A 27587-nucleotide genomic window follows, 5' to 3' on the forward strand; every position below is an offset into this window, starting at 1 on the left:
CGCCGGAAGTCGTCACTGAGCAGTGCACCTGCAAAGACGTCCTCCTTTTCCAAGACGCCTACTTTATGCGATAGTGTTCGAGTTTTAATTCGGTCCAGTCGGCGAGACTGCAGGGGTCGGGTGGGGTTACTGAAGTCGCCAAGCTCCGGCGCCTCCCCTCCCCGGGTAGGGCTTGAAGCTCAAGGGTGGAACTCGGAGCTCTCAAAGTCCAGTTTCCGGCGGACATTATTAGACGTAGGACTCCTCGAAGATGGCGGCGCCCTCCTCCGAGGCAGAGCTGGGGTCCAGCTCCGAGCCGCCCGACAGTGACTTTAAAAAGCCGGTCCTGCCATTGCCCTCGGCGTCGCGGGAGCATACCCCGGGCCCCGCTCCTCGGGAGGTGAAGGAGCAGGAAGAGGAGAAGGAGCCGCCGCTGGCCGTCGGTCCTGGAGAGCGGGGAGTCCGGCCGGCCCAGCGGAGAGACGTCCAGGAGGAGCCCGGACCCGGGCCCCCAGCCGAGGAGAAGCCCCGGCCGTCTAGAGCAGCGGCTGGAGCTCCTCCGGCTGGAAGCCCGGTTCCGGCTCTCCCCTATCAGGAGCCACCTTGGGGGGGACCCCCCGACGCTCCCTACAGCCTGGAAACTCTGAAGGGCGGAACTATACTGGGCAGCCGCAGTCTGGAGGGCCGGAGCCGCTGCGTGTTCGGGCGCCTGCCCGGCTGCGACGTGATCCTGGAGCACCCTTCGGTGTCTCGCTTCCACGCCGTGCTGCAGCACGGGGCGCGGGACCCGGCGGGGGACGAAGACCCCCGCGGACCCGGTTTCTACTTGTACGACCTGGGGAGCACTCACGGCACCTTCCTGAACAAAATTCGCGTCCCGCCCCGCACCTACTACCGCGTGCACGTGGGCCACGTTCTCCGCTTCGGGGGCAGCACCCGGCTCTTCATCCTGCAGGTAAAGCAGCCCCAAGAATGGAGACCTCCCGGAGCCCCGCCCCCAGGCTCCCCAAATTGTGCTATTTATGTTTGGGCAGCGCTCCTGTCAGCCTTTCCCAAAGTTGAGGGGCGCCTGGCTCCTAGATGGACTTCCTTAGGGCTTCTGCTCCCACGTCCTAAAGGGATTGTTTTACTTGACTCAACAGGGACCAGAAGATGATAAGGAGGCAGAATCCGAACTAACGGTAACTCAGTTGAAGGCTTTGCGAAAGCAGCAGCAGATGAAATTAGAGAAGAAGATGTTGGGTGAAGACTCAGATGAGGAAGAGGAGAGAGATGCCACAGAAGAGAAGAGAAATACTAGTAGTCAGGATGTTGAGATGGGGTGTACTTGGGGAATGGGTAAGAAATGAAAGCCACTAAGAAAGAAAGTCAGAATTTTTTTTTAGCATATTATTAATTGTATCTTATACTGGTCTTGTGTTTGAAAGGGATATACTATCCATTTGGTCTTCATAACAGCTCTATGAAGTGTAGAGGAGTGACTGTTGTTATCCCCACTTTTAAAACAAGAAAACTGAGCTCCAGAGTTGAAATTATTTGTCTGAGGTCGTACAGCTATCAACAGATCCAGGACTATAAGAGTTTTGACTTTATTATAACCCTGCTATGAATAAAACTTTTCTTGAGAATTCACTTACCTTATCAGTACTACCAGCAGTATATTGATTGAACACATTCCTTTAGCAAGTCACTTAATCTCTTTGGGCCTCAGTTTCTCCATTTGTAAAATGAGAGGGTTGGATTAAGTGATCTTAAAAACCCTTCCCTAGGATATAGGCAAGGCACTCCATGCAGTTATTTAAATTCTGGTTCCCAGGTCCAAAAGATCACCTTCTCTTCTTAGGAGAATGCCCTTATTTGTGGTACAGTAAAGTATGGGGAAATTGTCAAATGAAAGATCTTATGGCTATGAAGTAAATAGTACATTATGTAAAAAGTCTGGTGTGTTCTCCTCCCTGGTCCTAGTCCTTGTCAATTTAAGGCCAAGGAGAAGCTGGGAAAGAGCACTAAAGTTGGGAGTTAGAAGACTTGGGTTCAAAGCTTAGCTCCACCACTTCTCTGATCCTCAGTATCCTTCTGCAGTATGAGAGAGCTCTCTTTCAGCTTAGATTCTATGAATTTAGGGATCCTCTACCAAATTTTTTTTCTGTTTGTCATCATTGAATATGTGCACAAAGGGACCCAATTAAAATACTAAAATTTCCTTTGCATTTGCATGTTTATATAGAGGTGTATACATTCAGATTTTGGAGAGGAAGACAACATATCCCTTGGAATCATAGAGCTGGAAGAGACCTTGAAGATCATTTAGGCCAAACCCTTCATCTTACAGATGAACCAAACTAGAAAAATTATTTAACCCTCTTCATCTCTGTATAGCATCAACAAGAAACTACCCAATACCTACGGTGTCACGGCACTCTACTAGTCACTAGGGGCTATAAAGTATGTATACGCATAAAAGGATAAGTAGCAATAAAAGTTATCCTATAAATACCAAATGAATAGTATAAACAATTTGCTGTAGGACTTGAGAGCTTGAACATTTGGGGGATGCCCTAGAGGAGCTGGCTTGAAAGTCAGTGTGGAACTTAAAACAAGAGAATGTGGGGGTATTCCAAGCCCGGGAACTTTGAGAGAACACTGACAGTTTATTTTGGAGTCTACCCCAGTAAACTCTTGTTGTTTAGGGAATAGGCCTGAGATTGCCAAATTAAAGAATTTAGGCTTTTTCCTGAAGGCAAATCGGTGAGTGGGTGGTTTGTTTTTGTTTTTTTTTTTTTTTCCAAATGGGTGTGAGTTTCTTCACAGCACTTAGCTACTACACTTCTCTGGCTTGTTCCTTGTCTCATTTTCCTCCTGGTTTTGTTATGATACTGATGAATGGAACACATTTGGGATTTGTGGTGAGAAGTATCATGTATTATCTCAATTTTGTGTAGTCTGACTCTCTTTTTCATTGAAATCAGGTAGTGAATACTATTTTGGTGAGATTTTCCTTTTTCTCCCTGCTTACATAATATGTCTGCCATTCTCTTTGATTTCCTCTACCCCTGAACCCCATCGTCCCCTCCTGCAGGAGAAGATGCTATTGAAGATGAAGTTGAAGAGAACCCTATCGTCATAGAGTTTCAGCAGGAACGTGAAGCATTTTACATAAAGGATCCCAAAAAAGCCCTGCAGGGGTTTTTTGAAAGAGAAGGTCTGTGAATAGCCTTTGATGATAGAAGTTGTACATATCCTATTTAATGCCATCTTTTAAAATTTCATAAAATCTACTTTCTCGGTATATGCTGTATAACTGCTCCCATTCTGCTTAAAAGTTCAGCCTTTACCTGGTTCTTCCGTTGAAGTGTGCTCCTTCTGGATTTGTCAATAATTATTTTCAGCAAACATTTGAGTACCTACTGTTTGCCTAACATTTTGCTAAGTACTGGGAACATACAAAGATTAGATGAGGTGAGAACCCTGCCCTTCAAAGTCTTGCAGTCAAAGGGGGTGATATATAGTGAATACATTTTTTAATATTCCAAAAGATTTCATCAGTGGCCCATCCACTCACCTTCCCATGCCTTAGTAGACCATCTTCACTAACTGCTATGGCCAAAACCGGTTTCATTTTGTGATGTTGCTAGCATGAGACTCTCAGAGCTTAGCTAGCCTCTTTACAGACAATAGTCATGGAGCTGTTGCCAAGTCCATACTCTAAACCACCTGCTGGAACTTAAATTCCTCTGGCATAGTTTTTGAAAACTCAGTCACCTTTATGAGGCAAAACAATAAGAATTTAGTGGTGGAGTAAGAGCCTTGACATTCTTCTTGGTCTGAAACAAAGGGTACATCTCACTTGACTTGGCTCAGATACTTGGCAGAAAAGTTTGGTGTTGGGGAAATTGAATCAAGTTCTTACAACTTTTCTGTTCCTAAGTCATGTAATATTCTGCAATTCCTATCATACATGGTAATTTCATATGGTTGAAAAATATATTTTATATGGGACTCTGGTTTTTCTTCCCCTGGTATATCAAGTTCAACTAATAACTGATTTTAATTTAGTAATTTAATTTAGTAATTATTATTACAAATCTCTCTTTTTTACTTCTGTAGGAGAAGAATTAGAATATGAATATGATGAACAGGGACACAGCACTTGGCTTTGCAGAGTTAGGTATGTGTTCTTCCCATTCTCCCTTTACAGGTTAATTAATTTTAAGCTTCATTTATAGTCCTAAATAAGAGTTTTAAGATTACTAGATTTATAAAAGAAGTTAGTTGTGAGTTTGGGTTTTGGTATTTCATAGGTATTTATTGTATTTTATCTCTGTGTATATGAAAAATGGTGTTACTTTTCTTTTTGGGGAATTTGAAGCATTATAGTGGAGACTAGGATAAGGCAATTTAAGAACTAGTTGCCCCCTTCTTTGATTTATCTTCCACATAGCCACCAAATTGATATTCTTAAATTATAGACCTGACCGTGTAACTCAAATATCTTTAGTGACTTCCTGTTACCTCTAGGATAAAATTCAAAATTATCAACCTGTTTCCTATTTTTCATCTTTTCTTTATACTATTTCCCTTTACAAATTCTCCTCTCCTATCAAACTGTTAGGCTAGTTGTTTCCTATATTTGACCTTTGATCTCTCACCTCTGTGCTGTTACACTGATGATCCCTAAGTTTGGATTGTACTCTCTCCTCACCTCCTATTCATCAAATTCCTAGCTTCCTTTGAAGAATTTAGCAGCCAGTTGATAAAGGAATCCTTTCATGATCTTCCCATTATTAGCATGCTTTCCCTCTTGAAATAATTTTGTGCAACTTTGTACATATTTTGATTTTGTTCAGTTAAATTTTATTTTGCCTCTGCAATTCCGTTGTTCCCTTTTACAGAAATCGTATCATATAGAGTGTCTAACTACACCATTCCTAACTCTTATGTCCTCTAGTCTCTCTTTGGACTTGCTGATTTCTTCATAGTGAGTTCTAATTTCTGTCATTATTTCTTTTTATTTTCACTCAATTCATTGATTGCTTTTCTGAACCAGTCTAAAGGCTATGAGGGTTGCTTTACTGTTGTTTCAGAGGACCTTACAGAACTATTTGTATGATCTTTGCTTTGTTTGTTGTAAAGTACTTGTCTATGGAAATGAATTTTTTGTACAAAATGCTCAGTTTTCATAAACCAGCCCCCTCCTACCTCTCCAGTCTTCTTACACGTTATTCCCAGACATATATTCTTTGATTCAGCGACACTGGCCTCCTGGCCATTCGCAATAAGACATGCCAAGTCTTAGCTCTGGGCATTTTCTCTGGCTGTCCTGAATACCTGGAATGCTATTCTTCCTCCATTCTGTCTCCTAAACTCCTTGACTTCCTTCCTTCCTTGGTTTATTTATTTATTTGCTTGTTTGTTTATTGTTTTTAGTTTACAACACTCAGTTCCACAAGTTTTTGAGCTCCAAATTTTCTCCACCTCCCTCTTCCCTCACCCCACCCCCAAGATGGCATATAATATGATATTGGTTCTACGTATACCTTCACATTAAACTTATTTTCACAATAGTCAAGTTGTAAAGAAGAATTATAACCAATGGAATGAACCATGAGAGAGAAGAAACAAAACCAGAAAAGAAAAAAAAGGAAGGAAAAAAAAGAGAGCAAATAGTTTGCTTCCATCTGAATTCAGACCCCACAGTTCTTTCTCTGGATGCCCATAGTTTTTTCCATCATGAATCTTTTGGAGCTGTCTTAGAGCCTTGCATTGCTGAGAAGAGGCAAGTACATCAAAGTTAGTCATCACAGGTACTGTTTGTCAGTAATCATGTATAATGTTCTCCTGGTTCTGCTCCCCCTACTCAACATCAGATCATGTAAGTCTCTCCAGGTTATGGTGAAGTCCGTCTGCTCCTCTCCTCATTTCTTATAGCACAGTAGTATTCCATTACATTCATACACCACAACTTGTTTAGCCATTCCCAAATTGATGGGAATCCCCTTGATTTCCAATTCTTTGCCACCACAAAAATCGCTGCTTTAAATATTTTTGTACGTATGGGTCCTTTTCCCACTTGTATGATCTCTTTGAGATACAGCCCTAGAAGTGGTATTGCTGGGTCAAAGGGTATGCATAGTTTTATAGCCCTTTGAGCATAGTTCCAAATTGCTCTCCAGAACGGCTGAATCAGTTCACAGCTCTACCAATAATGCAATAGTTGTCCAATTTTCCCACGTCTTCTCCAGCATTTATAATTTTCCTGTTTGGTCATATTGGCCAATCTGACAGGAGAGATGTGGTACTTAAGAGTTGTTTTGATTTGCATTTCTCTAATCAATAGAGATTTAGAGCATTTTTTATATGACTATAGATATCTTTAATTTCTTCCTCTGAAAACTGTCTGTTCATATCTTTTGACCATTTATCAATTGGGGAATGACTTGTATTGTTATAAATTTGACTCATTTCCTTGTATGTTTTAGAGGTGAGGCCTTTATCTGAGACACTGGTTGTAAAATTCCTAATTTTCTGCTTCCCTCCTAATCTTGGTTGCATTGGCTTTGTTTGTATAAAAACTTTTCAATTTAACATAATCAAAATTATCCATTTTGCATTTTATAATGCTTTCTGTCTCTTGTTTGGTCATAAATTCTTCCCTTCTCCATAACTCTGACAGGCAAACTATTCCTCGCCCTCCCAAATTGCTTATAGTATCAGCATTAATATCTAAATCGTGAACCCATTTTGATTTTATTTTGGTATATGAAGTAAGATGTTGGTCTGTGCCCAGTTTCTGCCATACTGTTTTCTAGTTTTCCCAGCAGTTTTTGTGAAATAGTGAGTTCTTATCCCAGAAGCTGGACTCTTTGGGTTGATCAAAGAGTAGATTACTATAGTCATCGACTATTGCGTCTTGTGTTCCTAACCTATTCCATTGATCCAACACTATTTCTTAGCCAGTACCAAGTAATTTTGATGATTGCTGCTTTATAATATAGTTTAATATCTGGTATGGTTAGGCCACTTTCCTTGGCTTTCTTTAAGTCCAAACTAAAATCCCATCATTTACTGGAAGCCTTCCCCAACCCTTCTTAATTCTAGTGCCTTCCCTTTTATTTCCTGTTTATCCTGGATATAGCTTTATAAATATTTGTCTCCTCCATTACATTATGAGCTCCTGGAAGGCAGGATCTGGATTGTCTTTTGCTTCATTTTTTGCACCCCCAGTAGGTAGTAGGTGCTTAATAAGTGCTTATTGGTTGATTGAGTCTTCAAATATTTATTTCTCTTCATTGGTAAGCTTTTTATCTGTTTTTATCAATCACTGCTGGTTTTCTTCAGTGGTAGCTTTGTAGTAAAGGTGCTCCTCATTCTTTTGTTCCTTTCGCCTAGTTCTTGTTCTTTTTTCTCTCAGAGCATCCTGGTCGAAAGCAATCTGTGGCCTTCATTCTCTTCTTTAGATCTCTCTGTTGGCTACCGTTTTTCTCCTGGAGAGTGCTAAGTAGTAGTAACAGGTGCTATGCCTCTGGGCCCTTCCCTCCTCTATATCTTGTTCCCCTTCTTTGAAGTTCTGGGGAGTGGTCTGATTCATGAGTCTCAGCCCACTCTGGGATCAGCTTCTTTCTGGGCCACTATCAAAGAGTTAACTCCAAAAGATAGTGCCTGAAATGGCAAGGATATAGAGATATAGGCCCCAGGCCACCACAGGGGAAAAGTAGGTGAGATAGAGCTAGTCTTAAGTTGTTTTTTCTATAAAAATTAACTTTTTCCAACATCTTTCCATTTTCCTTTTCCTATCATTGCTGGTGTTTCTGCATTATTAGCTCTTATTTGCTATGATTATTAGCTATTATTTGTTGCATTATTACTTGGGGGAAGAGCTGTAATCTAAGATACCTCTCATTTTCCCAATATTCTCTGTATTTTTTGTCTTTATTTGTGTACGTGTTGTATCCATCCCTTTCCTAGAATCAATCAGTAGACATTTATTAAGTGCCTACTACGTGCAAGGCACTATCCTGCAAAAAGTGGCAAAAGTCAGTCCCTGCCCTTAAAGAGCTTACAGTCTAATGAATGATAGCTGCTTGAGAGGTGAAACTGTTTTATTTTTGTCTTTGTAGCACACATGGTACATAACAGGCAATTAATCAATGTGTTGAATTGAATTGAGCCATTCAGATACGTGTGGCAAATGCTATCACATATTAGCTCCTTTTCCTCATTGATGTTTATAACTAATACAGGTTGCCTGTGGATGATTCATCAGGAAAACAACTGGTGGCTGAGGCCATTCACTCAGGGAAGAAAAAGGAAGCAATGATCCAATGCTCCCTGGAAGCCTGTCGGATGCTCGATGCTTTGGGTTTGCTGCGTCAGGAGGCAGGTCAGTAGCCAGGCAAGGCAACTGGCAACCTCCTAGAGCCTCTTTCTTATGAAAACAATTAAGGATGAAAATATAATAACCTTTATTATCCAAGTTAGCTTACCCTTAACTTCCTCCATCCTTTTGAAAAAGCTGTGGTATATGAATATAGTGGAATATTATGGTGCAATAAGAAATAAAGACCATGAAGAATTAATAGTAAAATGGGAAGGATCTTGTGAATTGATGCAGAGTGAAGTAAATAGAACCCAAAGAACAATGTACACAATGACTGCAACAATGCAAATAAAAATGTCACTAAAAGGAAGCTATACTATGAGCAGTAGAATCAGTGATAGTACTGAAGAATAGATAATGAAATATCTCTTTCTCTTCTCAGCAGAGAGGAGAAGGACTAATAGGGCAGAATGTTACTGACAATTTCAGATGTGTTTTGATTGAGCTATTTTCTTCGTTACGGGGGAAAGTTTGATCTAGTGAGGAGGGAGAGTATTTTCAGAAATAACAGATACACAAAGAAAAGACAATAAAAAAAGTTTTTAAAAAATATTTCTAACTTCTCACTTTTTATCCATTATGCATACTTTAGTATCTCGAAAAAGGAAAGCTAAGAACTGGGAGGAAGAAGATTATTATGACAGTGATGATGATACATTCCTTGATCGAACTGGCTTGGTTGAGAAGAAGCGACTTAACAGGATGAAAAAAGCTGGAAAGATTGATGATAAGCCAGAGACCTATGATTCACTGGTAAATATGGAAACATCTATATTACAGCATTGTTTTATTTAAATTTATTATACAATAACACTTTAATTCTTTGAAATAGAGAAGTAGAGCTTCAGTTTTAAAACAAGAAAAAAAATCTTCCAAATCAGGACTAAGGGAAAATAAAATAGCTCTTAGCATGGGCTAACAACGGAAAATGAAAAGCATTTTGAGGATGTATTAGCATTAGATTCCAAAATGTACCATTTTTTTTTTACTTGTCTAGTGTTATGCTACATATATTGATAGCCAGCAGTCTCCCAGGCAGTATACAGAATTTAGACAATATCTAATTCCTGTTCCATTGACCTACTGTGAAAAAAATGCCACTAACCAATGCTTTTGGACCAAGTGAAATAAAATTTGAAATCTGCCTTGTGCATTCAGTGCTACTCAATTCTAACATCTTCAACATTTTCCACTCTCTTTTCCTTTCTCCCAGTCTCTAATAGAGAGATAACTCTTCTCTCTAAGGGTATATGTACTTGATTCCATCCCCTTTGTTCTTTTTCAGCAAATTTAATCCTCAAGAGTCCTCACTATCTTTTGAATCTTCAACCTCTCCTTATTAACTGATTATCTCCCTACTGTCTTCAAACACTCTCTAGCCTTAAAAAACAAAACCACAAAGGAAAAAAAAAACCCTTTACTGGGCCCTACTATTATCCCCTCAAGGTTTTGTCCTGTCTCTCCTGACTTGCTCAGCCAAACTCCTTGAAATTTCTTAAAAGTTGTATAAATTCCGTGCCTTTGCTTTCTTTTCTTTGACTCACTCCTTAACCTTTTGACTTAATCACTCAACTGAAACATTCTCCTTCAAAGTTACCGATGATCTCTTGATTCCCAAATCTGATTTTTTTCGCAGATATAATGCTTCTTGACCTAATTATTGCATTTGCTGCTCTTGGTGACTGTCTAGTACGTATTCTTCTCTATGGGTTTTTGGTTTGCCTGCTCTCTGTCCGATGTCTTCAGTCTTTGCTGATCATTTCCCCTAACTATGTGTTAGGGGACCTGGACCCTCTTCTCTTTTCTCTGTATCTTTCTCTCTTGGTATCCTTATCGGTGCTCTTGAGTTATAACTAGATGCAGATGACTCTCAGATCTGCATATATAGCCCTAGTGTTCCAGCTTCCCTCTCCACTTCAGTTCCAAATCACCAGTTGCCTATTGGATTTTTCAAACTGTCCCAGATGTCCCAAAAATGTCCCAGAAACATCTTAAAACTCAGTATACCAAAACCTGAACTCATTATCTTTTCCCCTTAAATCCAGTCATCTTTCAAAATTATCTGTTTCTGTCTAAAACACCATCCTTCCAGTATCTCAGGTACATAATCTTGGCCTTATTCTCACTCTATCTCACTCCATAATCAGTTCCCAAATCTTGTCATTTCCACTTACACAACATCTTGCATCTAACCCTTTCTCTCCATTCGTACAGCAGCCACCTTTATTCAATTCCTCATCACCTGTCACCTGAATTATTTTAACAGCCTCATAATTGGCCTCTCTGACTCAAGCCTCTTGCTACTCCAGCCATCCCACACCTTGCTGCCAAGTAATTTTCTTTAAGTGAAGATCTGTGTTACTTCCTTACTTATCCAACTACATGGCTTCCTCTTGCCTCTAGAATAAAATAAAAATTCTTGGTTAGCTTTTAAAGCCATAGACAGCCTGGCCCCAACCCACCTTTCTAGCCTTGTTGGATATCACTCTCTGAGATCTAGCCAAATTGGCCTTCTCTTTTTTCCTCATGCATGACATTTAATCTTGTGCCTTCTGTGCCTTTGCAGGTATGCACTCCCTCCTTATCTCTGCCTCAAGAGTCCCTCTCTTGCTTTTAAGATGGAGCTCAGGCACCATCTTCTACATGTAGGTTTTCCTTACTTCCCTCCCTGAAACTATCCTTTTTTTTTTTTTCCATTTCTTGTTCCATTACATTCACGTGATATAATTTGTTCAGCCATTTCCCAGTTGGTGGGTACTTCCTTAGTTTCCAATTCTTCATCATTATCAAAAGAGCTGCAATAACTATTTTTGTTATTTTGTTATTTGTTATTTTATTTCTTTGATCTCTTTAGAGTTATAAGGCCTAGTAGTAGTATAGCTGGATCAAGGGGTATGCACAATTGTTGATTGGTTATTGGTTTACTAAACTATTTTATTTTTTTAGATTGGGAAGTTAAATAACGCAGAGAAGGAACTTGCTGAGATTTCAGAGAAGTTAAAAGTTTCAGACAAAGGTAAGACTCATTCATTAATTCTAGTGATCTGTGAGTTCGTTAGTCTGGTTATTCCTTCCACTCCCTGACACAACATAATAGTCTAAAAATGACTGTGGTCAACTTTCTGGTGATTGTCAAAACTTAGGCAGGTTGACCTCTCAATGACAGACATACAGTGGTAGTTTGTAAGTTCTTTATGAAACTTTTGGAGCAAACCAGGAATAAGACTGCTTTATCTTTCTGCTGTAGTGATGTGACAGTAGAATACTGATTTTTTTCAGTGGTTTTCTTCCTACCAAGTTAACGTGGAAGCATAGATACAGACACAGAAATGAATGAATCTGTGACTCATGAGGTCATCCTACAAGCAATTCATTTCTGTTCAGGTCTTTTGACCACTTCTCCATTGGGGAATATACAATCCCTCTGCTAGAGGTATATCATAGAATTATTGAGTTGGAATGGAAAGTACGTTAGAGATCACCTGTCCTGGTACAGATGAGGAAACTGAGGATGAATGATTTGCCCAAGGTCACACAGCACAGACAAAAGTGACAGAATAAGAATCAAACCAGGGTTCTCTAAAGAATCTGTGTTCTTTCTGCTGTAGTGGGCTACCTTACTTCCCTATTAGTTCTGGGTGTCATACCATATCGGATATATTTTCTGCAACTATTTTTCCCAGTCTGTTCCTTTTCTTTTTATTTTAGAGATCTTATTTTTTTGTCTTATAAAATCCTTTTTATCTTTGTTTAATCAAGCCCTTTATTACCTCAATATTTTCATTTAGTTTCTTGGGTTTTCTACGTAGTCATGTCATCTGCAAATAGATATTTTAATTTCTCTATTGCCAATGCTTTTTAGTGGTGGGCATGGAGTCAGAAAGACCTGAGTTCATATCCAGCCTCAGACACTTACGTGGGCCTCTGGACAAGTCACTTAACCTCTGTTTTCTCAGCTTATAATGGGTATAATAAATGCACCTACTTTACAGGGTTGTGAGGATCAGGTGAGATAACAATTGTAAAGTGCTAAGCACAGTGCCTGGCACATAGTAGGTGCTTAATAACACTTATTCCCTTCTTTTCTCCCTTTCCAGCCTTTATTGCTAAGCCAGTATGTCTAAGACTGTCACAGGGGACAGCCTTGCTTTTCGTTTATTTTTAGTGGGAATACCTCATTTATTTTATTTTTTTCTTGATATCAGTTGGTGATTTCCATACTTTTTCATCATATTTAGGAAAGATCTTTCTGTTTCAGTTCCCTCCTCTGTAAAATGAGGGGATTGGACTGAGGTCCCTTCCAACTTTAGATCTATGATCCTCATTCTTTCAGTGTTTTTAACATAAATGAATCCTCTATGACCTGTTATGTTTTACTTCCCATTATTTTATTTTATTTTTTCGTTGTTTCAGTGTATATCAAATATAAGAGGCAATATGTGTAGAAGGTAGAGGGCTAGCCCCAGAGTCAGAAAGACCCGGGTTCAAGGCCCACCCCTATTATGTCCTAGCTGTGGAACCAGGACAGGTCACTGAAACCAGATTAATGATGTTGGCTTGTATAACTCCAGTTACTCTCTGTTGTTTCTTTCCTGTCTGTGTTACTTCTGGTTCATTAACTATTTCATTTGCTTTGACATAATATTTTAAAAATTATATCAGTGCTTTTCTTGCTTTGTTTATTTGAGGGCTACATTTAAATTATATTTTGGATTTTTGGCCATTTTTCTTCTTTACTGTATCTTTTATCATCTTTTGAGGGGAATGTTAGGAGCCTGGCTAGCCTGGCTTTCCTTATTCTCATTCTATTATCTTCCAAAATGTTCTTTACTAAATACATTGCCTTGATATTTGGCAGTGCTGCACTTTGGTGCCAGTCTTAGTGGAATTTACATTTGTTATGGTCATAGTGATTGCTTGAAATTCAGTTCTATGACCTTAGTATTTTATTGTATTACTATTATGACCTTAATATCTTACTATTAAGCCCTGTGTCACTGTGGTCTCTGCAGAACTTTTGGGTACATATTTTCTAACATATTATTTCTTTTTGCCAGCCCTATCAGAGTCTACACCACAGGATTCTTTGGATGCATTCATGACAGAAATCAAATCAGGGAGCACATTAGATGGTGTGTCCCGGAAAAAGCTTCATTTAAGAACCTTTGAGCTGAGGAAAGAGCAGCAGAGACTTAAAGGGCTGATTAAACTTGTGAAACCAACAGAGATGCCAGAGCTTAAAAAGTGAGTGTTAGTAATAGTGCTTAGAGCTTGAAATAGAATTCGAAATAGGCAAATGTTGGTATGCGATACATTTGAAATTGAACTATTTCTATTCTGAGAGGAGAGGCGATAATGTGATATAGTGGAAAGAATGTGAGACTTGTATTCCAGAGAATTATTTCAAATGTTAGCTCTGACACGTTTTAGCTTTGTGAACATGGCTGAGTATTTCCCTTCTCAGAGCTTGTTTACTCATCTGTAAAATGGCACGGGATTATTATAGAGAAAGTACTTTGTAAACTTTTTGTCTATCTCTCTTAAGATGAGATTTTATTTTTTAATCAACAAAAATCCACGTTCTCTTTCTTCCTTGCACTTTGTAAACTTTACATTACTTTTAAAATGTGAATTATTAATCTTTGAGCATCTACTGTGTGCCAGGCAGTGGGTTAGAGACCAGAGATACAAAGATAAAATCTAAACAGGCCCTGCCTTTGAGATTACATTCCAGTGAAAGAGGCAGCATGCACTATCTAGGTGTGTACAAACAGAGAGAAGGTAACTGGGGGGTGAGAGGGAATTTCATAGCAGCTAGTGGGGCTAGGAAAGACTGGAAGCCAAGAGGATTTAAAGAGACAGAGGTTAAGGAAATGGATTCTGGGCTCAGAGTGAGCCAGAGCAAAGGCATGGATATGGGAGAGGGAATGTGAAGAAAAGCAAGAAGCCCGTTTGGCTGGACTGTACAGTAGAGTCCATGGAGCAGAGTAATGTCATCAGTCTAGGAAGGTAGGCTGGGGCCATGATTATCAAGACCTTTAAATTCCAAACAGCGAAGTTTATATTTGATTCTAGCAGTAATACGGAACAACTGTTCGCGTTTGAATCAGGGAGTGACATGAGGAAAAGCACTTAGGTGGCTGTGTGAAAAATGAATTGGAATAGGAAAAGACTTGAGGCAGAGAAGATAGACTGGTGAAGAGGCCTGGGCAACAGTGCAGGCCAGACTAGGTTCAGGTGCCTGAACTAGGGTGGTGGCTGTGAGTGGATTCTGTGGGGTAGGTGAGAGTGAGGTAGCTAGAGTGGGCTGGAGGTGGAAGTCACATGATCTCAAGTTGAAAAGAGTGATATGAGTATGTCTAGGATCTTGGAAGGTTTTTTCAAAATTTTTCAGATTTTTTTCAAACCCTCCACTGTTGTGACAAGCTGGAAAGCAGCAATTAGTAAGAGCTAATTTACTTTTTTCCCCCTAATTCAGCCTGTCAACAGCAGGAGGAGCTGAGTGTGTTTCCATTTCTCTTCTCAGTGCTGGGCTTTTGATGTGTCAGGGCTGTTTAGCTATGGTGTTATGCGTATGTTTGAGAAGGGAATTTGAGATGTACAACAGTTATTCTATGTGCACTACTCTCTTTACTGGGTTATCACAGGGAAGGCTTTTGAAGGGCTATACTAATGTAAGTTGTTAGCTTTTTGTTAACCTTTTATTACTCTCACTTTCCCCTACACTGCAGAGCTGTCACAGTTTTCTGTCTCCAGGCTAGCTGTCTTCTCAGCTGCTTCGGATGACACCTTTCAGGATAGCCTCAGGCCTCATTTTCCTCATCTGTAAAAGGAGGGCAGTTGGTTGCAATGGCCTCTTAAGATCACTTCCAGACCTATGTCTGTGAGCCTATGATGTGCTCAGAGCCCATGTTGTCCTGCCGGCTGCCTCTGCTGTTTGTTATTCCTTCCTTATTTTCTTTCCTTTTTCTTATTTCCTATCTCTTCTTATATTTACCTTATTTTCTGTTATATGTATTTTTCTCCTTTTCCTTCCAGGGCTTAGGTTTTGCTAGCCAAGGTGGATGTTCCTTGCCTCCTGATTAGCAAACTTCTAGTCCTGTTTAGTATAATCTTTGAGTTTGGGGGTGGTTCTGCTTCTGTGTGGCTAATTCCTGCATATTTCCCCTTCTTACTTCTTTGACTCCTATCGTAGGGTCATAATTTGGAGAAACCAAGGTTGAGAGAGGCTGGAAAATGTTGTAGAAACAGGGCCAGACCTAGTTCTGACCCCTCCTAGCGGTGTGACTTCATCTGTAAAAAAAGCACTAATAATATTTATGCTGCCCACCCCACAGGGCAGTTGTGAGGAAGATTTTTTTCAAACCTTAATATATTAGTAATTGCCACTGAGGGTAGGGGTGGGGATGTTACAACTGCTGCTGCTCTCTTCAGTCTTGAGAATCACCAGGCCAGAGGATAGGTGTCTTCATGCCCTTGCTTGCTTTGACTACTTCTATAAAAACCAGTGACGTAGAGTGATGTTAATTGTAATTGTTTCAAGTGGAATACATTTTTTTATTGCTATATAATCCAATCTCTTGTAGTACTACTTTTTGCTTTATAAAGGTTATTCTGTTATGTGTCACAGTAGTACGTAGGCATTTGTTGCCGTAACTCAGTGGTTACAGGTAGTAATGGCTTTTTCTTAATAGGACTGAAAACCAGGCTGAAAACTTGGAAAACAAGCCTAAAAAGCTAACGTTGCCTCTTTTTGGTGCCATGAAAGGAGGAAGCAAATTTAAATTAAAAACTGGAACAGTAGGGGTAAGTTGTAGAAGAAAATGTAAACTTTTGGTCCTTGTATCATTCCGGATGTGCTGCTTTCCATTCATCTTCTTGTTGATAAATAAAATCCTTTCATAATGTTAAGAGTGATTGTTTATAGCTGCAATGCCTTTGGTGAGGTTACTTCTGTCATAGGATTTGGAGCTGAAAGGGAGTCCTTTGGTCCAGTGCCTTCATTTTTCAAGTGAAAAAACCAAGATCCAGAGACTTGCCCACACAGTAACCATAGAGCTGGTGTTTGAACCCTGTGCTCTCGGATTCCCCCTGTGCTTTCTTTCCACCCAATTCTCATTCAAGCTAACCAGAGACTCTTTTATGTCAGCTCACCCAGGGGAGATCAGGCCGTGGTGAATTGATTGATGCTAACTAGATGGACAAGTAAAGTAGATGGCAGTTTGCTCATTTGTGATGGGAGATATACTTCACCCTCTGAATGGGGAGAGATTACATGCAGTGGCACTTCCTTCCTGGTAGCTAGGAAACCAGATGATGGGTAAAGCAATTGATTGGTAAATGGATGTTTGTTACCACTTTATGAGTTCTCTTTGGCAAACGCAACAGAAAAAACCTCTGTTTAGGTTAGACCAGGACAGTGCGATTTATTGCGGCCCACCTACAAGCTTAGAAATTTACATAAAACTGAGCTACTGCAGAGCTCTCGCTAAAATGGCAAATCAAAATATTTTGTCTATTGTTTCAATAAAAACCTAGGGTTGGACAGCCCTGGGTTAGACTATCACCAAGTAGCAATGATGTCTATCTATGGATATGTAGACGGAACAGTTTGTGGCATTGGGTAATTTACTTGAGGTAGAGGGGGAGAAAAACTATTTTAGCAAAAAAGAATAGTTATTTATTAAAAGAGCTGATGTTAGTCATAGCATTTTAAAGCTTAAAGGGAATTTAGATATTTTCTAGCCCACTTAGCATTATTTTATGTAGATCCCCAGAGCCAGCTATTGGGGTGGAGCTTGGGCCAGACTCAGTCCCTGACCAGTGATGAAGCACATGATCCTTGCCCTTCTTGTGCAGCACATTCTGAAATGTGACTATACTGAATACTGTATTTAAAATGTGCTGCTTTCTTTCAAAGCAGATTTTTAAAGAAAACAAAAACTAAGATGCAAATCTTGTTACCTTTGTCACTAATCCTCAGCTGAATCTGTTAATCCAGTTCTCAATCTTACAGACCTCAGATTGACTGTTTCCCTATGACTTACCAACCTTGTCTCTTTGAGTTAAAAGTCCTTTTGTAGAGTTCATGTATAGCTTCAAAGGTGATACATTCTCTGAGGCTCCAGAGTCCTAAGCCAATTTAGTATCACAAGCCCTTGCAGGTAGCTTTCTTCATATATCATTTTTCTTCTCCAGTGTAAATACCCTCTGATCATGCTAGTTGATTAATTGGCTCTCTTTTGCTGCTTCTTGCTTTTTTAATAGTACAGGATTCTTTCAGCTAGTCTCTTGGAACTAGCTTCCCTATCCTTGCAGGCCCACTCTGAGTGTTTTGTCATTAATATTCTTTTGCCCTTGTTAGTTCTAGACTCACTAAAGTCAAGAAAGGTTAAAGTTTCACATGGAAACCATCTTTCCAAGAGACTTCTTTAGAGATCAGGTTTGCAATTTGATTTCCTGTCCTCCTTCTCCTTAGCGAACTCTTTTAGAGAAATTTGCTTTTTCTTTTAGTTATGTAAGTTTATTTATCCTTTTTCTTCCATCCTAGAAGTTGCCCCCTAAGCGTCCAGTACTCCCTCCAAATTTAATAAGAATGAAGGATGAGCCTGAAGAAGAGGAAGAGGAGGAGGAAGAAGAAGAAGAACATAAAGAAGAAATAGGATCCATGGATCATGGACCTCATAAAATGGAAATGCAGTCAGAAGAAGCAATGCAAGAAACTTGTCCAACTCCAAATCTTTCAGATCAGAAGAGACTGATGGATACCGGACCTGGTAACTTTTTTTTCATTTCTTTTGTTCTAGTGAAAGAATTTTTCTTAATGTTACAAGCTCATGGGTTTGCAAAAAGAAATCTGATTCGTAATTCTGTGTTGGCTTTTTATGCATATGCTAGAGCAATGGTCCTCAAATTTTGGGGTCTCAGGGCCTTTTTATATGCTTAAAAATTATCAAGGACTTCCAAAGAGCTTTTGTTTATGTTGGTTATAGCTATCAATATTTAACATTTATTGTCCAGTTGCTTCTCAGTCACTTCAGACTTCTGTGACCCCATTTGGGATTTTCTTGGCAGAGGTACTGGAGTAGTTTGCCGTTTCTTTCTCCAGCTCATCTTACAGATGAGGAAACTGAGGCAAACAGTTAAGTGACTCACCCAGTATCACACAGCTAGATTTGAACTTCCTGATTTCAGGCGCAGCACTTGATCTACTGTGCCACCTCACTGTCTGACATTTAACATACTAGAAATATAAATGTCTTGGTATTATTATGAGAAAGAGTTTTGGCCTCATAGACCTCCCCTTGGGGATCCCTGGATCACACTTTGAGAACCTGGGCTAACACTCTAGTTAGGAAAGTAGTTCCCCCACCAGGGTACTTTCTCTTTTAATTCAGTTTACAATTCAGCCTCAGAGTGAACTTGGGATGGACCTTTCAGATTCTTCTGGTGTCACGTTTACTTGTGAACACTTAGGGGCTGCTGGGACTCTCTTTGTCTGTTTCATTTGGGCTGGAAAAGACTTATTTACTGATCCAGCCCAATAGCAAGAGGAGTGCTCTACTTTCTTGCCTCTCCAAACCTTATGTGCACAGAACTGTGACCCACTGACCAGTCACAGGCAAGAGAGGACGAGAGTGCCAGGAATGACGTGCGCACATGCAGTACCAGAAGTTGTAGTCCTGTGGCAGTCATCCCTCTCCTCCCACTTGGTTCCTGTACGGTCAGTGAACAGGAAGAGTTCTTTGGTAAGGTGTAGCCTGGTGCTAGCCGTTACTTCTTTTCTAGGGGCAATTCAGGAGAATCTGCCCACTGAGAGAGAGAGAGAGAGAGAGAGAGAGAGAGAGAGAGAGAGAGAGAGAGAGAGAGAGAGATGTGTTTCCTTCCAGGCCACAGGGTGCCCAACCTCTTGATAATTTGTAGTCTTCTTTCTGGTAATTATTTCTCCTCTCAGTTACGGACACAAGTCTCATCTTTAATAGAAGAGAAGATCAGATTTAGGGTTGATATGATGACTGTCCTTAGCTATTTAGAGGCTTTTAGGTAAAAGAGGGATTAGACTCATTTTCCTCATTGCTCCAGAGGTCAGAACTAAGAATAGTGGATAGAAGTTCCAGAAAGGCAAATTTAAACTTTACGTCAGCAGAACTTCCAAAAGTGAAATGGGTTGTCTTAAGATGTAGTGGGTTCCCTTTTACTCTAGAGGTCTTTAAGCAAAGGCTGTTGACTACCTGTTGGGTGAGGCCTTGCTATTCAGTTTTCTTAGTTAATTCATTTGACAGTGTGACTGTATAACATAGACTCTTTTCTTTGTTTCTTTTTCTATATGAGAAAGTTAGCTGTTTGAACAAATGAGTATTATAGAGGTCATGTCTATTATTTAAGGACCACTGTGTATTTTGTTTTATGCATTTAAAAATATTTTTTCTCAGAAGGGGTCCATGGCACAGAAAAAAGATTTAATTCCTGCAGGTCTGAACAGAATGAGTTTGACTTTTGTTAGGGCCTAATCTCTCCTAGACACTTGTATGTTTATTTCAAAAGAAATATTTCTAGCTTATACAATGTGCTTTTATGCTTTTACAAACTTCCTGCCGGCCCCCCCCCCCCCCGAAACCTCCTGGCTGCCCCATACAATTTCATTTCTACAGTTGGTAGAAATTGATAGTTGTAAAATCTCCAACCCAAACAAGCAGCCTTATTTATGGCCCACAAACATCCTAAGTTATGATAGGGACTCTCTGTCCAGAAAGTGTCAAAGCCGAGCTGCCCCTTGGGTCAGTATGGTGGAAGAAGAGGAGCCTTGGACAAGGAGTCAAGATACCGAGTCCCAGCTTTAGCACAAACCAGCTGGGTGACCCTAGGTAAGTCACCTTCCTTTTCTAGGCTTCAGTCTTTTCATCTGTAAAATGAACGAGTTGAATCAGCTGGATGACCTATGAAGTCTCTTCCAGTCCTTATCATACAAAGATGCATTTCTTTCCATCTCTACCATTGAAGTGACTGAAAAGAAAAACCAAATTGACCTGCTTATTAAAATAGAAACTTGATAGCTCTGCATTAGGCAAAATCCAAATGTTGGTGGTTGAAGCTACAAGTACTAATGGTGGTGTCAGATGCTGGAATTATGCTCATGCAGGAGCATCTCCTCATCCTCCAGTACACTGCCTGACTATGTGCTTTGGTGTTGCTTTTTGCAGAAACAGGATCTTCTTCGACTCAGCCCAGCCAGGAAGGACTGAATAAAGGATCCCTAGAGGGCGAGGGAGAGGCCCTGGTACAAGGGGCATCCTCGGGTGAGCAACTAATAGCCTCAACCTTGACACTGAACATTGGCCACAAGGCAGCAGACAAAACAACAGGGTGGCGGCAGTGGTGTCCACCAGGGCCTAGGACTTACATTTAAAGGAGCTGTTGAAGGATTTTGCTCCTTCTTGCCTGCCTTTCTGTCCTCTGCCCTCTTGAAGTGCCGGGTACCTTTGTGCTAACCAGAGTCACACAAGTTAGGAGTCTGAGGATAAGTCTTGTCTCAGGGGAGATTTCAGAATTCAGAAGAAAGTCTGGCTAGCAGGATGAGCCTCCAGAATTGAGTCAGGAGACCAGGTATGTGTTTCTGGCTCTGCCTGTCTCCAGCTCCAGTTTTACCATTTTGACCCTGAGTTTTCTCATCAGTATAAAGAAAGTCATAATAATCCTTCAACTACAACAACCTAGAGCACTATGGGGGAAGAAGGTACTTTGTAAACCTCAAGGTGTTCTAGTAGTGTGATTCCTTATTATGATGAAGCAAAACAAGATTAATAATAGGCCACTAATTTTGCTGCTTAAGTGTTATATGGAATGGTGAATTCAGACTCTAGAATTCTAGGTTTTGCATATTGCTATCTCAGTGGTATGAATTATACTTAACTGTTTTACATGATCACTAAATGCCTATAGATTAGAAATGTATGAATTTTTGAAGGGGGAAATTCTCTTCCATATTTTATTTTTATTGGATTGGAATGAACTTGTAAAAATGGTACAAAAAGCCTTCCCAAGATGAGTTGTTACATTTCACTCACCTTGGGATTTTTACTTCCCTCCTGTAATACTGATTCTAACTGTAGGGTTTTGAAAGTATATTTTTTTTAAAGCAGATTTGACCAAAAGATTATGACTTTGGTGGAGCAAGAGTTAGTGTGTTTAATTCTTGCTCATTGGAGTGATGGAGCTTTGTTTTTTCACTAGAATCAAAGAATAGCTGCAAGCAGAGCAAGGAAGTACTGAAGAAAGCTGCTGGTCCAAGCAGAGTAAGTCCTTTATGTTGTCTTTTCGGGTTGTGTGTTGGTGCTTTGTCTGGGCTGCTTTCCATTCTTGCAGCATGGCTGCTGTCTCCTTCATCAGCTCTCACTCTCATCTCTCACTGGGGCTTTTGTAGTTGCCATCTACTACAGTGACTGTTCTCTCTCTCCAGGTTCTCCCCTTTCCAATCTCTTCATCACACAATCATTAGAATCATCTCTATACAGTTCTGATCATGTCACTAGAATGCTTTAAAAGTCTTTCAGTGGCTTCCCATTCCCTAAAGGCCCAAGTCCATACTCCTTAGCCTGAAGCTCCAGACTTGCTCCAGATTGTCTTTTCAGTCTTCTCTCTCACTACTCCCTGTGTCCTTCAAACAAATTAGACTATTAACTACTGAGAATCCATGCCACACTTTCCACCCTCTATGCTTTTGTCTACACCATGTCTGGAATGCCTTCTGTTTTATCTCTGGCTACTGAAATCTTATCTGTTCTTCAGGGTCCAGTTCAAATATTATCATTCTCCAGGAAACATTCCCTGAGCCCTCCAGACAGAGTTTATCTCTCCCTCCCAGAAACTCTCATCTCGTGTTTGTACCTCTGAAATGTATATTCTGTTTTGTATTTTTGGTATTCATATATATGTCTTTTTTGCAATAGGATCTCCCCTAATGTACATATTATAGGCATGTAATTAGTGTTTTTGAAAATGCTTCACACCTTGTTATCCTCGCTGTTAATGATTTAATGTGGAAAGAAGTGGACCTAGGAGTCAGAAGACCTGGGTCTACTTTTTAACCTCCATCAATTCTATTACCTTAAGCAAATCAGTTAGCCTCCTTAAACCTATTTTCTCCTTTGTAAAATGAGGAAAGGAATATGTAATTGCTGTTCCTGTTTCACAAGATTATTATGAGGATCAAGCATTTCTGAATTCTTGGTGCTGTTGACCCAGCAATACCACTACTAGGTCTGTATCTCAAAGAAATCAAAGAAAAAGGAAAAGCACCTGTATGTACAAAAATTTGTAGCAAAGTGGTGGCAAAGAATTGGAAATTGAGGAGTGCCTTTTAATTGGGGAATGGCTGAACAAGTTGTGATATATGATTGTGGTGGAATATTTTATGCTATAAGAAATGATGAGGGGGATGATTTCAGAAAAATCTGGAATGACACATGAACTGATGCAAAGTGAACTGAATAGAACCAGAACATTGTACATAGTTAGCAGCAATGTTGTAACGCTCATCAACTGTGAAAGACTTAGTTACTCTGATAAATACAATGATCCATGACAATTCCAAAGGAGTCATGATGAAAAATACTGTCCATCTCTAGAAAGTAAACTGATGAACTATGAGTGGAGATTAAAGCATAATTTTTTCACTTTCTTTATTTTTCATTTATATATTTATTTTGGGGGCATAGCTAATATGAAAATGTTTTACATGACTTCACATGTATAATTGATGTCATATCACTTGCTTCCTCAAAGGCTGAGGAAAGGGGCTGGAGGGAGAGAATTTGGAACTCAAAGTTTTTTAAAATGAATGTTAAAAAAAGTATAATTACTTTAAAAAAATTCTTGATACTGCCATTATTATTAATAGTACAAACAGTAGTACAGTGATTGTGTGGCTTAATAGATAGAATGTTAAACTTTAAAATCAGGAAAACCTGGGTTCAGATCTGGCCTGTTGCTGGCTTTGTTACTTTGGACAAATAATTTAACTTTTCAGTGCCCTGGGCAACTCTCTTTTTCTCTCTTCCTCTCTTTAAAAAAAAGATTTATTACAATTTTATTAACATACAAGCCAATATTAAACATAAAATAATTTAACATAGCTAAGTTGAAAGTGTCAGTATAACATAAATAATCATAATAACATCAATATTATACTGAATTATGATAAAAACAATATAATTGATTTGTTCATTGTAATATGAAAGTATAATAAATAATAATTAGTAATAAATTAGGTGGCCTTGTTTTTTTGGTGCAGTTTCTCAAAATATGGTATCTTTGATATTGCTGTTTATAATTCTTTTTCAACTACTTATCTTCTTTTTCTCTAATTCTGACACCCCACCCCCCGCCCCCTGCCCAGCAAATTTTTTTTTTGAAAAGGAAAAATAAATTCCTCAATACATATATGCTTAGTCTAGCAAAACAAATTCCCGCATTGGGCACGTCCAAAAATTTATGTCTCTTTCTTCGTTTTAAGTTCTCTTCTCTTACATCTTCATTCTTTTGGACTCTTTACTCTTTTGGTTTATCATTCCATTAATCACTTTTAAGTTTTTCAGAGTTGTTTTTCTCTATAATGTTATTATCATTTTGTAGATTGTTCTCCTAGTTCTGCTCACTGCAGTTTGCCCCAGATTGTAAGAGGTCTTCCTAGTCTAGTATCCATTCATTTCTTATAATATTTAATATTCCATTTTGTTCATATGCCACAATTTGTTTAGACATTCCTCAATAGGAAGACACCCTCTTAGTGTCCAATTTTTGGCTACCATCAAAGAAAAACTGCTATGAATATGTTTGTGTGTTTAGGTTCTTTTCCTCTTTCGTTTCTTTGGCGCGTAGCCCTAGTAGTGGTATAGCTGGGGCAAAGAGTATGCACAATTTGATAACTTGTTAGTCAGTTTCACATTTCTTTCCAGAATGTCTGGGCCAGTTCACAACTCCTCCAAGTATCTGTTTTCCCATAGTCCCTCAGCGTTTGTTGTTTTTCTCTTTTGTCACCTTTGCAAGTCTGATGAATGTGAGGCAGAATCTCAAAGTTGCTTTGATTTGCATTTTTCCAGTTTTTAGTAACGTAGAGAATTTTTTCACATGGCCATTGATGGCTTGGATTTTTTTCCTTCGAAAATTGTTTGTTCATGTCTTTCGACCAATTAGGTATTGGGACTTTTATGTCTATGGCTGTTAGTCTTGTCAGTTTCGGTTAGTTTCTTATGTGTCTGAGATTGTGAGTCCATTTTCACACAATTATCTAAGACTGTATGTTGCAAAGCACTTTTCTTTGTGTTGACAGAGGGAGTTTGTTCCCTAGGAATCTCCTGTACCAATGAAGTCACAAATGTGCTCTTCACAGTAATAGTAAGTTAAGACATTAATGACTTATTGGTAATTATATTTTTGGTTTGAGAAGCCAATGATCTTTATCATAATCAGAATAGAATGGGGAGAGTAGGGACAGTCAATTGTGACAGCATAGGAATCCATATTGAATCAATATTTATTCTTAATTGCTAAAAATCAGTGACTCAATTTGTGGAACATAAAAGAACAAGCCAAGACATAGTCCCTAGAGGTTCTTTATCTTTGTCAATGTTATCAAGCACTCTGAGTCTGGGATTAATTAGCCCATTTTTTTCTTGCAGTTACCGCAGATACTTTCCTCAAAGTATCCAGAAGATGATCCAGACTACTGTGTATGGGTACCGCCTGAAGGTGGGTACGAGTTTCCTTTCCTGTCTTTATTCTCTTTTCACTGTTTTCTTTTTTGGCAGACTGCTGAATAGCTTCTCTTGCTCCCTGATTTTGGAAAAGTAAATGTTTTTTTTTTTTGTTTTGAACCAGGCCAGAGTGGTGACGGCAGGACCCATCTTAATGAAAAATATGGCTATTGATTTCTTCGAGCTCCCAAATTCTTTCTTTTATTTGTTACTACCCAAGAGGGGACATTGTGGCACCTGCATTAACTGATGCAGCTCGTCATCATTTCAAGTTGAATGGCCAAGGAGGAGGCATTTGGTCAACTATTTGTAAAAAACTGGATGGCTTGATCTCTTCACCCACATTCTTGGCTTTCTGAACTGATGACCTTTGATCTTTGTCTCCTTTTGGAAATGATTCATGTGCTTGGTGTTCATGCATCAAAGTGAAAGTTTGTGTATGTATATAAGATAAGAACTGTATATTTCCGGGCCAAGTAAAACAGGAGAAAAATATGTTTTCATGGGTTTTCTACATCATTAAATATGAGATAAAAAATATTTCTCTAGTTGCTGTATAGTGGTTAGGGTTCTGGACTTGGATTCAGGCCCAGATGGAGTCAAAGCCACTTTTTGGCGTTTAACAGGTGTGTGATCAAGGGCAGGTCATTTAGGAGCTCTGAACCTTTGTTCCTACCTCCATAAAGTGAAGATAACAATGCCTACCTCACAGGGATGTTGTGAGGAGTGAATGAGATGCCGTTTGTTAAAGGGTTTTACAGATTTTCAAGCTCTCCATGAATACAGTTGTTTTTGTTGTGGTCCTCCCTTGGGAATTTTCCTTAGTCAGATTGGTAGTTCCATTTTGGGGGGCTTAAGTCACAGGGGAAGATTGAGGGATTGAGCTTCAGTGCTGCCTTGGTACTCATGACATCTTGGAAGACCTCTGGCACACAAGGGAGAGGCCATCCTCTGTAGGATTTATGAAAGAGCATGGAAAAGGATAGATGGCGTAGGATGAGGAGTGGATGGGTTGTGATCTGCATCATTGCTGAGAGCATCCCTGTCATTGAGGTCATGGATCCATTGAAATAGAAGTGCAAACAGGAATCAACCAAGCTGAACTAGGACAGGAGTGAAGTGCCCAACTTGAGCATAGGGCCTTTGAGACCAGTGTTTCAGGCCCCCCTTTTTAAACTTTCATTTAGGAGTTAGAAACCAAGCTCCTGAGAATTATTAAGGTTGTCAAAAGTCTCACTTCAAGGTATATAATCATGGAACTAACTAACCTTGTGCTTCTGTCCTCTTCATTTTCTTTCTACCTTTTCCATTGCTTCAGGGAGTCTTTGGCTGGCAGCTGCCGTGATCTGTGGTTTCTAGGGTTTCTTCCCAACACTCTCCAGTTGTTGGACCAGTTTTACTTACTCTGTAGGCTGCCTATTAGTTGTCCCTGAGGAGAAGAGATGTCTGGTTTTCTTGGTCCCTGGTAGCAACAGAAAGAAGCAATAGGAGCAATTGGCATTGTTAAGGGCAGCAGCACCTAGCTTTTGGACTAAGTGCCACATTTTGTCCAGAGAGAAAATGTTTTTCTTCTATATGATTGTATTTGTGCCATTTTAGTGGGCTGTTATAGAAGACATTGCTAAAAAGCAGTGTTTCCCAAACTGTATCTGGAAACCCAAGTGTCCCATACGGCTTGACTAGGGAGTCCATGAAAAATGGCACCATTAGAGATATTTCCTTTCAGATATAAAATATGAAATTGTGCAAAAACATTAGTCTGTGATAATTTTCAGTATGAAAAGAGGCTTAATTTCCCTATTATGTTTTAAAAAATTTCCCCTTGTATTAGGTCCAGACGTCTTTAAATCCTGATATTCTCTCTGTGATCTTAAACCTCAGTTCCTTATGTGTAAGATGGGGATAATATATACTTTTTTCCTTTGAGTTGTGTGAGAGTTAAATGAGAATTATGCAAAACACTTTGCAAACTTTAAAGTGCTATATAAATGGCATTATTTTGTGACCTTGGACATCTTACATCATCTCTCCACCTCTGTTTCCTCGTCTATAGAATGGAGATATTTGTACTATCTAGTTCATAAGGTTGCTGTGAGGAAAATACTTTGAAGAATCTAAACTGCTTGTAAATATGGGCAATTACCATTTGTTTACCTGGGCACATAAGAGTCTGCTCTGGGTCCAGATGGCCAGTGGAGAGGAAAGGAGTCAATTCATGTTTCTCTCTAGGGTGGTGGTTACTATCCTGGTGGGAATGGTCCAGCAGTTATCCCTCCCATTAAATCCAAACCCTTTCAACATAGCCCTGGAATGTTATTGGTGGTTTCCTCCCTTCATTGGCAATACTAGGATTTAACATCTTGAGATGAAGTGACCCTATTTCTGCCTAGTCCAGTCTTCTGCCCAGTCCTAGTCTGTAGAACTGTACAGAACCCATGCAACATGGTAAAAAATTCTGATACCTTAACTTTTCTAACAAC

At 39.5% G+C, this 27587-nt stretch overlaps 1 protein-coding gene across 1 annotated transcript; it reads left to right on the forward strand.

Moving 5' to 3' along the window:
- The first annotated feature begins 210 nt into the window (after positions 1 to 210).
- LOC118844549 (solute carrier family 4 member 1 adaptor protein) lies at positions 211 to 25647 on the forward strand. The gene is made up of 14 exons (XM_036752452.1): positions 211 to 934; positions 1122 to 1317; positions 3059 to 3181; positions 4087 to 4147; positions 8220 to 8359; positions 8949 to 9109; positions 11303 to 11372; positions 13414 to 13600; positions 16051 to 16162; positions 17907 to 18132; positions 20557 to 20652; positions 21587 to 21648; positions 25033 to 25102; positions 25232 to 25647. The coding sequence occupies exons 1-14, from the start codon at positions 251 to 253 to the stop codon at positions 25279 to 25281; spliced, it is 2238 nt and encodes a 745-aa protein (XP_036608347.1). The 5' UTR covers positions 211 to 250; the 3' UTR covers positions 25282 to 25647.
- Positions 25648 to 27587: the final 1940 nt, after the last annotated feature.

This window comes from Trichosurus vulpecula, chromosome 3, assembly GCF_011100635.1.
Source record: "Trichosurus vulpecula isolate mTriVul1 chromosome 3, mTriVul1.pri, whole genome shotgun sequence".
NCBI lineage: Eukaryota > Metazoa > Chordata > Mammalia > Diprotodontia > Phalangeridae > Trichosurus > Trichosurus vulpecula.